General features: G+C 37.9%; 3 protein-coding genes across 10 annotated transcripts in view; 2 read left to right on the top strand and 1 right to left on the bottom strand.

The window, feature by feature from the left end:
* The window catches only part of sun1a (Sad1 and UNC84 domain containing 1a), a 28059-nt gene extending 26500 nt beyond the window's left edge, over positions 1–1559 (top strand). For all 8 annotated transcript variants that reach the window (XM_060861994.1, XM_060861986.1, XM_060861967.1 and 5 more), the window contains one exon: positions 834–1559. In XM_060861994.1, coding sequence (XP_060717977.1) covers positions 834–950 — 117 coding nt within the window. In that variant the 3' untranslated portion in view covers positions 951–1559. The remainder of the gene's footprint in view (positions 1–833) is intronic.
* A 1432-nt stretch (positions 1560–2991) lies between these two features.
* Positions 2992–11447, top strand: rac1a (Rac family small GTPase 1a). The gene is made up of 6 exons (XM_060861956.1): positions 2992–3320; positions 5936–6007; positions 8370–8487; positions 8863–8925; positions 9880–10039; positions 10296–11447. The coding sequence occupies exons 1-6, from the start codon at positions 3286–3288 to the stop codon at positions 10424–10426; spliced, it is 579 nt and encodes a 192-aa protein (XP_060717939.1). The 5' UTR covers positions 2992–3285; the 3' UTR covers positions 10427–11447.
* On the bottom strand, positions 11216–15439 carry crym (crystallin, mu). The gene is made up of 8 exons (XM_060861945.1): positions 15137–15439; positions 14898–15048; positions 13455–13517; positions 13269–13370; positions 12441–12624; positions 12222–12343; positions 11885–11969; positions 11216–11548 (listed from the first exon to the last, which is right to left on the bottom strand). Exons 1-8 carry the CDS (start codon positions 15310–15312, stop codon positions 11484–11486), a joined length of 948 nt encoding a protein of 315 aa, XP_060717928.1. The 5' UTR covers positions 15313–15439; the 3' UTR covers positions 11216–11483.
* Positions 15440–15467: the final 28 nt, after the last annotated feature.

The following is a 15467-nucleotide window of genomic DNA, read 5'->3' as shown; positions in this document are numbered from 1 at the left end:
TATAGAGAATTATTATAAACAACTAGCATTTCCTTTTTGTGATGATCTGTGTTCAGGTAAATCGTTTATATAAAGCATTTGATTGCTGTATGTAAGCTTACAGAATAAAAAATGTGTATATAATGTAAATAAACTGTAGATGTAGGGTGTATCAATTAACTGCTATGCACAAGGTCCCCAGAAAACAGGACGCTCTTCACCTATACAAGCAAAATATTGCTGATTGTTTATTCTGATTTACAAACCAAAACAATGCAAAATTTAGCACATGCCTGTATGTAATGTTTTTTTTTCTCTCTGCTGGATTGAGCCCCTTTATTTGTTAGAGATATTTTCTAGCATTTGTTAATGTACTGCTGGACACATGACTAACTGTATCTGCTGAAGTAAACACATTTCAATAGTGCTTTCTGCTAAACCAGCTATTTTAGAGCACTATGTTTGTATAGACAGGATTTCAGAGGTTTTTTGTGAATCCAAATTGCTTGATTTTGCTGGGGGGTTTTTTTGTTGAGGGTTTTTTTTTGTTTTGTTTTTTGTTTTTTGTGAACTTGAAAGCACAGGATTCTTCTTTTAAACTCCTACCAGTGCACCGATACCATAAACAATCGTTTTCTATGATAGCTGTACTCATGAATACCAAATTTGCAGTAAATTTCCAAAGTTCCTTTAAATATTGTGGCTGAAATATCGATATTAATGGCTCGACCTAATTAACTGTTGCTAGAAATGTCACAAATGGTGTCGTCTCACCACCCAGTGGGCTTTCAGATATCAGAACAGTGAGTTGTCAGTTTCGTTATCTGTTGACATTATCATTTCACGCTTTCTAGGAAAACGACACCGAAGCTTTCCAGATCATCGAGCTGCGAGTGCTGAGTAACTGGGGTCACCCCGAGTACACGTGTCTGTACCGCTTCAGGGTGCACGGTGAGCCGGTACAGCAGTGATACGACACTAAACTGGATGTGGAATTTCACAGAGGAGATACCGTGCCACTCTGCCCCAATGCAGAAACGCATAACATCATTGCTTGCTTTAACCATTAAAGCTTTGTCTCTGTGCTTTACACTCCTGTATCTCTCAGACTGAGTTCATCTCCATCTGGAATTTTCCCCATCTGTTTTTTTTTTATCCCTCCCACTTCTGTGTGACTTTACTCCAGCATGCGACACAGACAGAGAGCAGCAAACCCGGCATGGTCTGAACTGCACTGAAGAACACTCAGTATGTTTATCCTTAAACAAAATGGACTACGGTGTATTTAAATCAGCATGTTGTAAATATTGTTCATAGTTTGTCTGCTTAACGCGTGTCTAATAATTTTGCATTTTCCAATAGTGTAATGATTTTCAAGTGCCCAGCTAAGAGAGACTGTTATTAATCACTATTTATTTTTTTATGTATTTGTGTTGATCTTAGTAAGACTTTATATTGTGTATTTTTGTAAATGCTTTTCAAATCATTTTGTAATTATTGAGGGACCACAGGTTGGCTTTTGCAATGAAGTTATATTTTGTTTGTGTGGGATGTTCTAATAAAGAATAATTTTTTAGAAACTTTGTGTAAAATTCATTATTGTAATCATTTTATATAAACAGAAATGGGAAAGAAAATCTTCTCACTACATCTCACACACACACACTTATAACCATGACCATAATTACTTTCTGTAACAAATATTGACGTCAGACCCCGAAGGTATATGATGCAATTGGGAAACTACCCAGGAAGCATTTTACCATTACCAATGATGCACTAATACAATATCTGACAAAAGGTTTTTGAACATGTGATCACACCCATGTGTTCCTTCCCCAAACTGTTGCCAAAAAAATTCACACAATTATACAGGATGTTTTCATATGCTGTAGTATTACAGTTCTAATTTACTGGAACTAAAAGGACCAAACCTGTTCCAGCAAAACGGTGCTACACATTGACGTCCATAAAGACGTGGTATTCCAAGGGTGTTCTTCAGAGTCCTGTTCTCAATAACAATGAACACCTTTGGGATGATCTGGAACACAGACTGAACCCCAGACGTCTTCACCTAGCATCGGTGTCTGATCTTACAAATGCTCTTGCACTGAATGATCACAAATCCCCACAGACATGTTCTAACATCTAGTGAAATGCCTTCCTAGAGAGTGTGGGATGATCAGGCGTCTTTGAGGTGAGTACACCGAACCTTGATGAGCAAGCTTCAGAAAGGGAGGCTCCAAAAACAAGAGGAAACCTTTCCTGATCCAATTCAATTCAGTTTATTTGTATAGAGCTTTTAACAATTCTCATTGTCTCAAAGCAACTTTACAGAAGTATGGAAACAAAACAGGGGGCGGGGGGGGGGGAAGAAATATATAATAATAAAAGCAGAATAAATAAATATATACAATTAAAGTTTAAAATTAATTACAAATATATTAACTTAAAATGTAAAATACTATATATATCTATCCCTATCCCTAATGAGCAAGACGGTGGCAAGGAAAAACTCCCTGAGAGTAAATGATGAAGAAACCTTTAGAGGAACCAGGCTCAGAAGGTACCCCATCCTCATTGGGGTGACACTGGACAGTAAATAATGTCAATGTAAATAATGTCCTTCCTACAATAGTTTATAATGGTGTAACTGAGAGCTCCTGAGGAACTAAAGGGTTCATCTCAGACCTGATAATCCAGGTAACAGCTGATAGTGGTGTTATTATTATTAATACTTATTGCTCATCTTATTCAGGGGGTGGTTCAGGGCAAATACAATGTTCAGAGTATTTATTTTCTATTCTGCTACTTAAATGAAACTCAAACAAAAACACAACACTCCGGTAGGTGGCGTAAGTGTGCGTTAAAAACGATCCCTCCGAATAAGCCCCGCCTTCTGCTTCAGGATTGGTTATTATAACACAACGCGTGCTGTTTGCGTGTACTATTAGCCAATCACGGTTCGAGGATGGTCACTGTCATGATAATATTGTATGAGAGCAAGAAGAGGCGTTTAAAAAGACTGTGATTTTTATACCGAGTTGTTTTTGGGTGGTGGCTGATGTTTATTTAACTGGAACGTCTCTCTGTAGCTAAAGGATTTGGAGCACGGTTTGTTAGATCAGTTTGTATAGTAGTAAGTTTTAAAAGTTTGTTGTAGTTTGTGGAGAGAGAGAGAGACAAAGAGAGAGAGAGAGAGAGAGAGAGAGAGAGAGAGAGAGAGAGAGAGAGAGAGAGAGAGAGAGAGAGAGAGAGAGATTTTAAGATTTATTTTCTTTATTGTGATCAAAGAAACACAGTGACATGCAAGCCATAAAGTGTGTGGTGGTTGGAGACGGGTAAGTGTTTTTGTTTTTGTTATTGTGTGTATGTGTGTGTGTTTGTTTTTGTTTGTTTTTTTGGATGTGTGTTTGTGGATGTGTATATATATGTGTGTGTGTGTGTGTGTGTGTGTGTGTATATGTATGTATGTATGTGTGTGTGTGTGTGTGTGTGTGTGTGTGTGTGTGTGTGTGTGTGTGTGTGTGTGTGTGTGTGTGTGTGATGTTGGTTTACCTGCTCTGTAGTTTGAAGTCTTGCTCCTCACATTGCTATATAAATGTCTTTGACAGTGTTTCTTATGCTCTGTTACTTTGAAGCTTTATAACGAGACACTGACTCAGTGAATGGGAAACTAAATAAAACTAACATCATCGTGCACTGATATTAAACAAGGCTGGATTCATTTCAGTGGTGTAGTTTAATGAACCTACACATTTTTTTTACTAATCATCCTCTTTCTGTCTCTCTCTCTCAAACACACATATACACACATACACACACATACATATGCACACACATATACACACACACACATATAAACGCATACACACACACATACACATATATACACACACATATACACACACACAGACATATATACAGTATACACACATACATATACACACAGACATATACAGTATATACACACACACACACACACACATACATATACACACACATTCTTTAGTTCACTCGCTATCATTTTCGTTATCTCCGGTATTTTTCCTCATTCCTATAGTGTTGGTGTTTGTGTAAATAAAGACAGATCCTGTGCTGTTAGAAGCTTAACGATTAATAACAAATTTAAAAATATAATTTATTATATTATCGAATGTTCATAACAGCCAGTAAATATTAAATCCATGCATTTAGTTAGTTTATTCAAACGAATGTTTATTAATAATCTAGCAGTCAGAGGTGAGTCACTCATGGTGTATGAGATAAGCAGTGTTACTCAATGTGGAGTCTAAATGTTTATTTATTTTTACATTTGGTTACAGTGCTGGAAATCAAACCCAACTGATGTAAATGGTGTTGTTGATATTGTTAATTTTGTGTAGTTATTTCTGTATAAATAACTTTTGTATAGGATTTATGTTTAGGAGCTATGACAGGCCGTGTGTGTCTGTGCGCGCGTGTGTGTGTCTGTGTTTGTACGTGAGAGTGTGTCTGTGTTTGTGTGCGTGTGTCTGTGTAAGTGTGTGTCTGTGTTTGTGTGCGTGTGTCTCTGTGAGTGTGAGTGTCTGTGTGCGTGTGTGTAAATAGATGGACATATTGTATGGTGCTGTACATGTATTTATGTATAGGAGAGGCTGTGTATCTCTGTGTGTATCTGTATCTGTGTGTGAGCGTATACGTTTGTAGATAGATGGACATTGTATGGTGCTGTACCATTTATGTATAGGAGATAGGAGAGGCTGTGTGTATGTGTGTCTGTGTGTATTGGCTGTACAACATTTACTTTATTGGCTAAATATCTTCAGATTACATCAAATAACATAAAATAATAAATAAAGTATATGTGGTATAATGTTATTGTAAAGCAGAAGTGTTGACTTCATTTGAATGTATATTGGACTTTTTTCCTGAAACTGTTTGGTTTAAAAAATCTTGTAGTAGCTCTGTTCTGTATGGAGTAGATCAGGGGTACTCAAATATAAACTTACCAAAGGTCCACTTACCAAATTTCCATTCAGTCCGAGGTCCGGAAAAGTGATCGTCAAATTACAAATAGAGAACTCCAACAAAAAAATCCCCAGAACTTTCAAACTTGTAGGTCTTTTAGTGTGAAAGGTGACACCTTCTTTGTGCCACCAGTTGTTTAAACTTGGGCATAAAAGGTGTGATGGCCTGATCTAACTATTACACTGCTTGTAGCTTCATAAGATGATTTCAACTGGTTTATTTTTGTTGTCCTTAACTCTGTGTTCTGAGTGCAATTTTGTTCAAAATATGCATCCTTGGTTTCATAGTGACGTTTTACATTACCACTTTTGATGATTGCTACCGTGTCGTTGCAGATTAAACACTGGTTTTTTTTGCTTCCACCGGGGAGCACGAATGCATATTTTTCTGTCCACTCACTTTTAAACTCGCGGTTTTCAAGATCAACTTTTCTTTTCTTATCAACGGGCAGCTTTGAACAAGCCATTTTCACTTTTAGTCAGCAAAAGATATAAATAAAAATGTTAGTTACTGATATTTGCACTGTTATTTGCACGATGAGTCTGCCTTTTCACATGTCTGACCCGGAGCACGTGACCGGTCTGGTTGCTATAGCGATGCTGTTACCGCTTCTGTGATTGGACATAGATGACTCAAACAGATTAGGAGACGCTTCAAAGATATATAGCGCAGAATCACGATGGCGCGCTTCACGGAAAACTCATTTGTTTTGTCAAAATAGCAATTTGGTTTGGGCGTCGGTCCAGATTGAACCCTGTTTGTGTCCGCACACGGACCGGAGTCCGCCTATTGAGTACCCCTGGAGTAGATACAAAAACATTTTTAAATGCAGTGTTAATAGTGGTGCTGTTTAAAGTTTGCTATAATGGTATGCTGTCACTGCCGATATGCACTTATTAATATGCATTCATTCTTAGCGGATTTTATTTATTTATTTTAACTATAGGGCAGTGGGAAAAACATGCCTTCTGATCAGCTACACCACTAACGCCTTCCCTGGAGAGTACATCCCTACAGTGTGAGTAACATTACAGATTAAACCCCTACAGTGTGAGTAACATTACAGATTAAATCCCTACAGTGTGAGTAACATTACACATTAAACCCCTACAGTGTGAGTAACATTACACATTAAACCCCTACAGTGTGAGTAACATTACAGATTAAATCCCTACAGTGTGAGTAACATTACACATTAAACCCCTACAGTGTGAGTAACATTACAGATTAAACCCCTACAGTGTGAGTAACATTACACATTAAACCCCTACAGTGTGAGTAACATTACACATTAAACCCCTACAGTGTGAGTAACATTACAGATTAAATCCCTACAGTGTGAGTAACATTACAGATTAAATCCCTACAGTGTGAGTAACATTACACATTAAACCCCTACAGTGTGAGTAACATTACAGATTAAATCCCTACAGTGTGAGTAACATTACACATTAAACCCCTACAGTGTGAGTAACATTACAGATTAAATCCCTACAGTGTGAGTAACATTACTGATTAAACCCCTACAGTGTGAGTAACATTACACATTAAACCCCTACAGTGTGAGTAACATTACAGATTAAATCCCTACAGTGTGAGTAACATTACAGATTAAATCCCTACAGTGTGAGTAACATTACACATTAAACCCCTACAGTGTGAGTAACATTACAGATTAAATCCCTACAGTGTGAGTAACATTACACATTAAACCCCTACAGTGTGAGTAACATTACACATTAAACCCCTTCAGTGTGAGTAACATTACACATTAAACCCCTTCAGTGTGAGTAACATTACACATTAAACCCCTTCAGTGTGAGTAACATTACACATTAAACCCCTTCAGTGTGAATAACATTACACATTAAACCCCTTCAGTGTGAGTAACATTACACATTAAACCCCTTCAGTGTGAGTAACATTACACATTAAACCCCTTCAGTGTGAGTAACATTACACATTAAACCCCTACAGTGTGAGTAACATTACACATTAAACCCCTACAGTGTGAGTAACATTACACATTAAACCCCTACAGTGTGAGTAACATTACACATTAAACCCCTTCAGTGTGAGTAACATTACACTTTAAACCCCTACAGTGTGAGTAACATTACACATTAAACCCCTACAGTGTGAGTAACATTACACATTAAACCCCTACAGTGTGAGTAACATTACACATTAAACCCCTTCAGTGTGAGTAACATTACACATTAAACCCCTTCAGTGTGAGTAACATTACACATTAAACCCCTTCAGTGTGAGTAACATTACACATTAAACCCCTTCAGTGTGAGTAACATTACACATTAAACCCCTTCAGTGTGAGTAACATTACACATTAAACCCCTTCAGTGTGAGTAACATTACACATTAAACCCCTTCAGTGTGAGTAACATTACACATTAAACCCCTTCAGTGTGAGTAACATTACACATTAAACCCCTACAGTGTGAGTAACATTACACATTAAACCCCTACAGTGTGAGTAACATTACACATTAAATCCCTACAGTGTGAGTAACATTACACATTAAATCCCTACAGTGTGAGTAACATTACACATTAAACCCCTTCAGTGTGAGTAACATTACACATTAAACCCCTTCAGTGTGAGTAACATTACACATTAAACCCCTACAGTGTGAGTAACATTACAGATTAAATCCCTACAGTCTGAGTAACATTACACATTAAACCCCTTCAGTGTGAGTAACATTACACATTAAACCCCTACAGTGTGAGTAACATTACACATTAAACCCCTTCAGTGTGAGTAACATTACACATTAAACCCCTACAGTGTGAGTAACATTACACATTAAACCCCTTCAGTGTGAGTAACATTACACATTAAACCCCTACAGTGTGAGTAACATTACACATTAAACCCCTTCAGTGTGAGTAACATTACACATTAAACCCCTACAGTGTGAGTAACATTACACATTAAACCCCTACAGTGTGAGTAACATTACACATTAAACCCCTTCAGTGTGAGTAACATTACAGATTAAATCCCTACAGTGTGAGTAACATTACAGATTAAATCCCTACAGTGTGAGTAACATTACACATTAAACCCCTTCAGTGTGAGTAACATTACACATTAAACCCCTACAGTGTGAGTAACATTACACATTAAACCCCTACAGTGTGAGTAACATTACACATTAAATCCCTACAGTGTGAGTAACATTACACATTAAACCCCTTCAGTGTGAGTAACATTACACATTAAACCCCTACAGTGTGAGTAACATTACACACTTCTCTGTTAAATTCCAGGAGTCACTGTGAACAGCCTCCAGCTGTGTCTCCAGACATCTCTCAACTTCACTTCACTCTCTCTCTCTCACTCTCTCTCTCTCTAGGTTTGATAATTATTCTGCAAATGTAATGGTAGATGGGAAGCCAGTAAACCTGGGGCTGTGGGACACAGCAGGACAGGAGGACTACGACAGACTCCGGCCGCTCTCCTACCCTCAAACGGTACAGAGCCCCAACAGCAAACTCAATGCAGAGTGAATAATAACCATCCATTTAATTTCAGTCCTCATGATCGTGCGAACCTACGTACTGGTGCCAATTGTTTTAAAAACTGTGTTATGAGTTTTACTATAAATAAAGTATCCTATTGTGTCCCAACCACTGATTATTCTGCTAAATGAAACTCAATGCTTCCTCTGTTTGCACACTCTTTCTTTCTTTTTTTAAAGATCTCCCTGCTTCTATTTTCATACCATTCCATACGGCAGTGCCAAATCAAGAAAGGGAACGGAAATGATTTTGCCTATTCTACATTTCTGATAAAGTTTCATCTCATATTTGAGTTATTTTTTTTCTCCCCCTCTCTCTTTTCTGCAGGACGTGTTTTTAATTTGCTTCTCGCTGGTGAGCCCTGCCTCGTTCGAGAACATCAGTGCCAAAGTAAGCAACTTCCTATCGAACCCGTATGGCTAAGAAAGTAAAATGAAATTAATTGCTAATCAAGTGTAGAAAAGTATCTGGATGGCAAGGAAAGAGGAAGAGCCCAGAATAACACGTCTAGTCTGGAGTATTATGTAAAGCAGTTCCAGTATTTTATTTGCTCACAAGTCTTGTGGCTGTAATGTAATATAATTCTGTTGTGAAGCTCATAGACCTCATTGTTGACTCATCACAACACCTGAGATACACAGTATTATGGAATGGTTTTGTAGGTGAGTTCTCACAGTGACGTGTGAGTAAGAGAGTAAACAAAGAGTCACTGTATTGTACTGGACGAAGCTGAATGTCTGTTCAACACAACATGGACGCCAGGTGGATTGGATTATCCGAGTATTTGGAAAATTTACTGCAGCTTTGAAAGCTTTTAATTCCTGAGCCATCCACCCAATCCTACTATGTGAAAATGTACAATGTAGATTTAAATGTAGGTGTTTTCCAGTAGCAGCACTTCCTGTAAAAACCACACTATCACAGTATGACTTATGTATATTTGATTACGTCGGATTAATAATTAGCTTCGTACCGGATTAAAACAGATAAAAGCACATCACATAAAAGCACAAATGATGGACATTTTATGTCTTTGTAAATACTTGTCTTTGTAAGACAGAAATGGCTGAAATGGCATTTCAACCATTAGACACTCCCTATATGTCTAGATTTAATCTGCTTCTCAGTTTGCTTTACTAAACCTGTACTTCACCTCTAAATCTGATATCCTTAGTTTAATCTCACAAATTAGATAATGCTTTTGACGACGACCGTCCAGTTTCAGAACCACATAAGCCGTATAATACCGTCAAAGCTGTAAATAAGATGAATTATTAAGTACATATACGTTTTTCTATTGTTATAAGTGAAATCCCAGTGAGTCGTCTCCTCCTTTCCCCACAGTGGCATAAAGAGGTCTCACATCACTGCCCCAACACTCCAGTCATCCTTGTTGGGACCAAGATCGACTTAAGAGAAGACAAGGACACTATTGAGAAGCTGAAAGAAAAGAAACTCACTCCCATTACTTACCCACAAGGCCTTGCTATGGCTAAAGAAATAGGTTGGTAATAATAATAATAATAATAATAATAATAATAAAAGCCTGTTGGAAAGTTTCAAACTAATAGTTTGCACATGCATGTGATCTAATTTACCCTACTAACTAGTTATTATTTAGTTAGAGCCTGCCTGTAATTTTGTAAGCTTGTGTGTTATTTTCTTGTGTCTGTCAATCCTGTCGTACACGTTACATTCTCCTGTGAACGTACACTGGATAATGATGTTGTGAATTCTATACGTTTCTAATCTACGTACAGGTGCTGTGAAATATCTGGAATGCTCAGCCTTAACTCAGCGCGGCCTTAAGACCGTGTTCGACGAAGCCATCCGCGCAGTCCTGTGCCCACCGCCGGTCAAACGGCAAAAGCCGAAGTGCCTTTTACTCTGAAGGAGCCGTCCACAAAGAAGCGTCTGGAACGGTGATGATGGAGGACATGTCAGGAATACGATGGAAGACTCTACCAACCATACACGTCCATCTCACTTGTGTTCTGTAGTAATTATAATTAGATAGAGCTGTTTGTTTGTTTGTTTTTTCATTCTCGAGAAGCCAGGGGTGATTTTTCCTCCTTATATCTTTTCACACTAAGTAATCCTTTCTTTATTTTATTTCATCCTTGAGAGCCTATATATTTTGTTACAAACTGCACTTTACATTTCCTTAAAAAAGTTTCCAAAAATGCAAATCTACCTTTAATAGCTTTTGCTTATTCTATAAACACTAGTAAGAACAAGTCTTGTCGCTTACATCATATACACAGATATAACTTCATTGATCCCCGAGGGGAAATTTGGGAATCTTTTAGGATTTTATTCATTTTGATTAGTTTATTAATTATTTTGTGTACATATTGGGGTGAAAGATTTGGTACATAAATGTTACATTACAACTTTCATGTGTTCACTGACTCTGATACAGAATACATGTTTACCATACAGAATTCAGCTGTGTGATTAATAATACGTGCTGCATTTACTCATGCAGTTGTAGTGAAAGATGATGTGTTTATTTCAGCCCGGTATTGTATAAAGTCTATTGTTTAGCTGATCAATAGATTATGGATCAATGTTTTTGCTAGCTTACACAGCGAGAATGAGAATGGTCTGTTTAAAAAAAATCTGCTCTCAGTAGAAAATGATATAAGTGAAAGCATACAGAGAGAGGACACACAAGAGAATCAGTCAAGAGTCGTAACCAATAGATGTTTTATTTTTCTTGTGAAAGATTTTTTTTAATTTTTACTGTAACAATCTGTAGAAATTAGTATTAGTGATTTCATACAAGTGTTAGTTAGCAGTTTTAGTTCATCTGAAATCAGTTCCCACGGTCATCATGTCTGTTAAATAGATTTATTTCATGTCTGTCCGTGTTCCATTTTACAAATTAAAGTTGTTGGAATTGTACCAAACTCCTGCTGGTGATTCTTCGTGTCCAGGCTGATACGTCACTGGCTGCTCTTCCACTTGTCAAACACAAGCTTAGCAGCGACTGCATCTTGTATCCCCATCCCTGCATTGCCAAAGAAAAGCCAAACTTAATCCGTTTCAGTTTCCACCCAGCAGCCGATGTTTAGATCAACAATTGATTCATAGTTTTAGCTAATCACTTGAAACTGAATCATCACTAACTGGACATTTTAACTAGAGCCTAAAAATCCCCTTTATTGTCTTAAGGGCAACAAAAGTAAATCTAAAGTCAGTTATCAAATAGCAAACATTCTTGAGAATTAGCAGTTCACATTTCCCTATCAGTCTGTCTGCTTATGAGGAACTTATCAGTCTGTCTGCTTGTGCCTGGATTCTTCCTCTAGTCTAATTCTGCCTGTACTTATCAGAAAGAATTTACCCAGCGACTTAAACACCGTCGTCTTGTTGCGCAAAGCAGGACGAGTTCCGTTTAAAACTTCTCCAAGTTCAGCAAACACTTCTGCCTGGTGAAACAACCAAAATTAGGTTGGATTAACCCTGGAAGTTAATACATCATTTATTTTTCTCCTGTAGGTGCTCTGAAAAAAAACACGGGCGTGGTTAAAGGTTTAAAGTTGAGCGAGTATTCGATCCCAAATAGTGCAGAGGTCATTACTGTGAATCCAAACAGGAAATAAAGTTACAGTAAATAATGTCTGTATACGTTACGGTGATAAGGATCAGCGAACAGATTCTAAAATAAAGCACACGCTCACTCCAGACAGAATGATGTCTCCTGACTCCACTGCAGCTCCCTCTTTGCTGTCCACGTAAATCACGGCGTCTCTCATCAGAACGTCGTCGAGTTCTCTCCAGTCTGGACGACAAGCCCCGACCGCTAACGTTACACAGAAATGCGTTACACAGCTTGGTGTCCTGCTGTTACACTACACCTGTATGAAATGGTTTGTAATGAATGTGCAGAAGTTTCTAACCTGCAACATGAGCACCGGGTTTAACCCACTCCCCAAACAGCACCGGCTCATTAGAATTAGTGACCGTAATGATGAGATCCGCTCCACGCACTGCCTCTTCAGCAGAAGAAAAGATTTTTACAGGACCCTTGACGTTCACAGCAAACCGCTCGGCTGTCTCCAGTCTCCGGCTGCACACACGCACCTAAATGTAACACAGTGGCACGGTACTACACATGTAATGTAATGTAATATATATATATATATATATATATATATATATATATATATATATATATATATATATATATATATATATATATTACTAATATACATACACATACATATATGTAAAATACTGTTTATAGTATTAACCATATATTTTATTACAGCACATATCCTTATGTAGATCTGTATATTTGTTCATAGTATGCACACAAATATAAAATCACTCCATATTACCACTTACTTAACTTATTTAAATCTTGTAAAAACTGTATATCCTGCACTTGCTACTATTGCACTCTAGTTAGACCTAAACTGCATTTCGTTGCCTTGTACTTGTACATGTGTAATGACAAAGTTGAATCTAATCTAATCTAATCTAATAATGAATAAATAAACTTTAATGACCGTTACAATATAACTGAATTGTCTTTAAGGGGTTTAGGTTGTATAAATTTTATACATTACAACAGTTAATACGTCAGTTCAGTTTGAAAAAATGGTATGAATCAAATTCCTTTGGTTCTCTGAGGTGAAGCTATAGAGCATAGCAAAGTGTACAGAACAGATTGGACGCTGCATCTATTTCTGACAGATGGATCTTTTCACCTTTGAGTTATTTACCTCTTTAAAGGAAAAAAGCTGCGTTAAGATTTCATAATGGCTGACAGCCTGCTGGCCGCAGCCGAGGATGCACAAGATGTCGGACTGCGCCGGCATCAGCAGCTAGTGGAAGAAAAATCTGTATTTAGTGTCATTGCCGTGTCATTATCACAGGCCTAAAATCCAATAGCTTAAAAAGGGTCTTACTTTAGCAGAAATGGCTGACACAGCTGCTGTCCTTTTATGGGTGATATCTGACCCATCCATAACCTGTCCAAGAGCAATAAATAAATAAATAAATAAACACACAGTAACTACAGTATATATCCTTAATCATTTAATAAATTTAAGTATAATGGTTATACTATGGGAATGGTTTACAATCCCCAGGAGGCTAGTAGGGCATTAGACAGAAATGCAAGAGCAATAAGCAAACACTTAAACACGATACTACCACCACCATGCTTCACTGTGCAGACGGTGTTCTCAACTACAACTTTTGTCCCAATACCAACAAAAAGTTCAGTGTTGGACTTCTCTGACCAGAAAACCTATCCAGTCTCCAACATGCCATTGAGCAAACATCAAGTGGAGTTTCATTTATATACAGCCCAACATTTTGAAGGCTTTCTTTAAGCTAGGCTTAAGAGGAGTGAACTTTTAATCAAGCAACTGTTTTATACAGTGGAGTGTAAAAGTGTTGGCCCCCTTCCTGATTTTGTATTTAATTGCACATTTGTCACACTTTAACGTTTCAGATCAAACAAATTTAAATACTAGTCAAAGATAACAAAAGTAAACACAACATTCAGATTTTAAATGGTTTTTATTATTAAGGGAAAACAAAATCCAAAAGGCCCTGTGTAAAAGTGTTTGCCCCCTAAATCTAATAACTGCTTGTGCCGCCCTTATCAGCAAGAACTGCAATCAAAGTAAAACAAAAATGAAGACTTTGGAGTGGCCTGTTCAAAGACCTGACCTGAATCCTATTGAGATGCTGTGGCATGACCTTGAAAAGGTGCTTCATGCTCGAAAACCAATGTGGCTGAATTAAAACAATTCTGCAAAGATGAGTGGACCAAAATTCCTCCACAGCGCTGTAACAGACTCACTACAAGTTATCAGAAACACCTGATTGCAGTTCTTGCTGCTAAGGGTGGCGCAACCAGTTATTATGTTTAGGGGCAAACACTTTTTCACACAGGGTCATGTAGGTTTGGATTTTGTTTTCCCTTAATAATAAAAACCTTCATTTAAAAACTGCATGTTGTGTTTACTTGTGTTATCACTGACTAATATTGATCTGAAACATTAAAGTGTGACAAACATGCAAAAAAATACAAAATCAGGAAGAGGGCCAAAACACACCACACCACTGTATATTATTGTAACTGGTACTATTAGATAGATAGATAGATAGATAGATAGATAGATAGATAGATAGATAGATAGATTCAATAGCTAGTTAGACAGACAGACAGACAGACAGAGAAACAGACAGATAGACAGACAGACAGATTCAATAGCTAGTTAGACAGACAGACAGATAGATAGAATAGACAGTTAGACGGACAGACAGACAGACAGAATAATAGTAAGTGATAAACCTTTACACACTATTGAAGTTCTAAAGGCTTTTGCTGGACTGACCGCTTTGACGTTGCCATATTCAGGGTTAAACAGTAACACAGTGGCTTGAGCTGAAGGTAAAATTAAGTTTCCTTCCCGTCTGTAGAAGGCCACCATCTTCGTGCACAAAGTGTCCTCATGTGTAATGTATGCAGGCATCAGCCCTAAATATCTGTACACAGACATCAGTGTTATTAACACAGATAAGGTGTGATTGTGAGTAATGATGATGATGATGATGGTGGTGGTGGTTCTCATACCCGTTGTGTTTGTTTATGGGGACCACAAATCTCACAGGCTGCACCACTTCTGTACTGTCGCTCAGGGAAAACTTCCCCAGAACTTCCTCCAGGCGCGGGATCAACTCGTCATAACGAAGAAAACGAGCAACGACGTCGTCGGTCAGAAACACGGGCTGTTCACGGGCCATCTTCATCCTCCAGACTTCATTCACCAAGAAGGAGAAGCTCGCTACGGAGCGCACGCGCGCACCATTCGGACTTTATCACGGTCAAACGTTTATCATTTGCACGCGCACGGGAAGTCCACCATAGCAGTGAAAAGCCACGCCCACTGTCACGCGCTCCGGTT

This window comes from Tachysurus vachellii, chromosome 2 (genome assembly GCF_030014155.1).
Source record: "Tachysurus vachellii isolate PV-2020 chromosome 2, HZAU_Pvac_v1, whole genome shotgun sequence".
Lineage (NCBI taxonomy): Eukaryota > Metazoa > Chordata > Actinopteri > Siluriformes > Bagridae > Tachysurus > Tachysurus vachellii.
This window is presented reverse-complemented; position numbering and strand designations above follow the sequence as displayed.

Bases quoted from the DNA above. Each gene is read 5' to 3' on its own strand.
- rac1a (XM_060861956.1), top strand. From the start codon at position 3,286: ATGCAAGCCATAAAGTGTGTGGTGGTTGGAGACGG. The intron at 8,488-8,862 runs GTACAGAGCCCC...TCTTTTCTGCAG, and splicing joins CGCTCTCCTACCCTCAAACG to GACGTGTTTTTAATTTGCTT. The intron at 8,926-9,879 runs GTAAGCAACTTC...CTTTCCCCACAG, and splicing joins TCGAGAACATCAGTGCCAAA to TGGCATAAAGAGGTCTCACA.
- crym (XM_060861945.1), bottom strand. From the start codon at position 15,312: ATGAAGATGGCCCGTGAACAGCCCGTGTTTCTGACCGACGACGTCGTT. The intron at 15,049-15,136 runs GTATGAGAACCA...GTCTGTGTACAG, and splicing joins CCCATAAACAAACACAACGG to ATATTTAGGGCTGATGCCTG. The intron at 13,518-14,897 runs GTCAGTCCAGCA...GCTCTTGGACAG, and splicing joins AATATGGCAACGTCAAAGCG to GTTATGGATGGGTCAGATAT.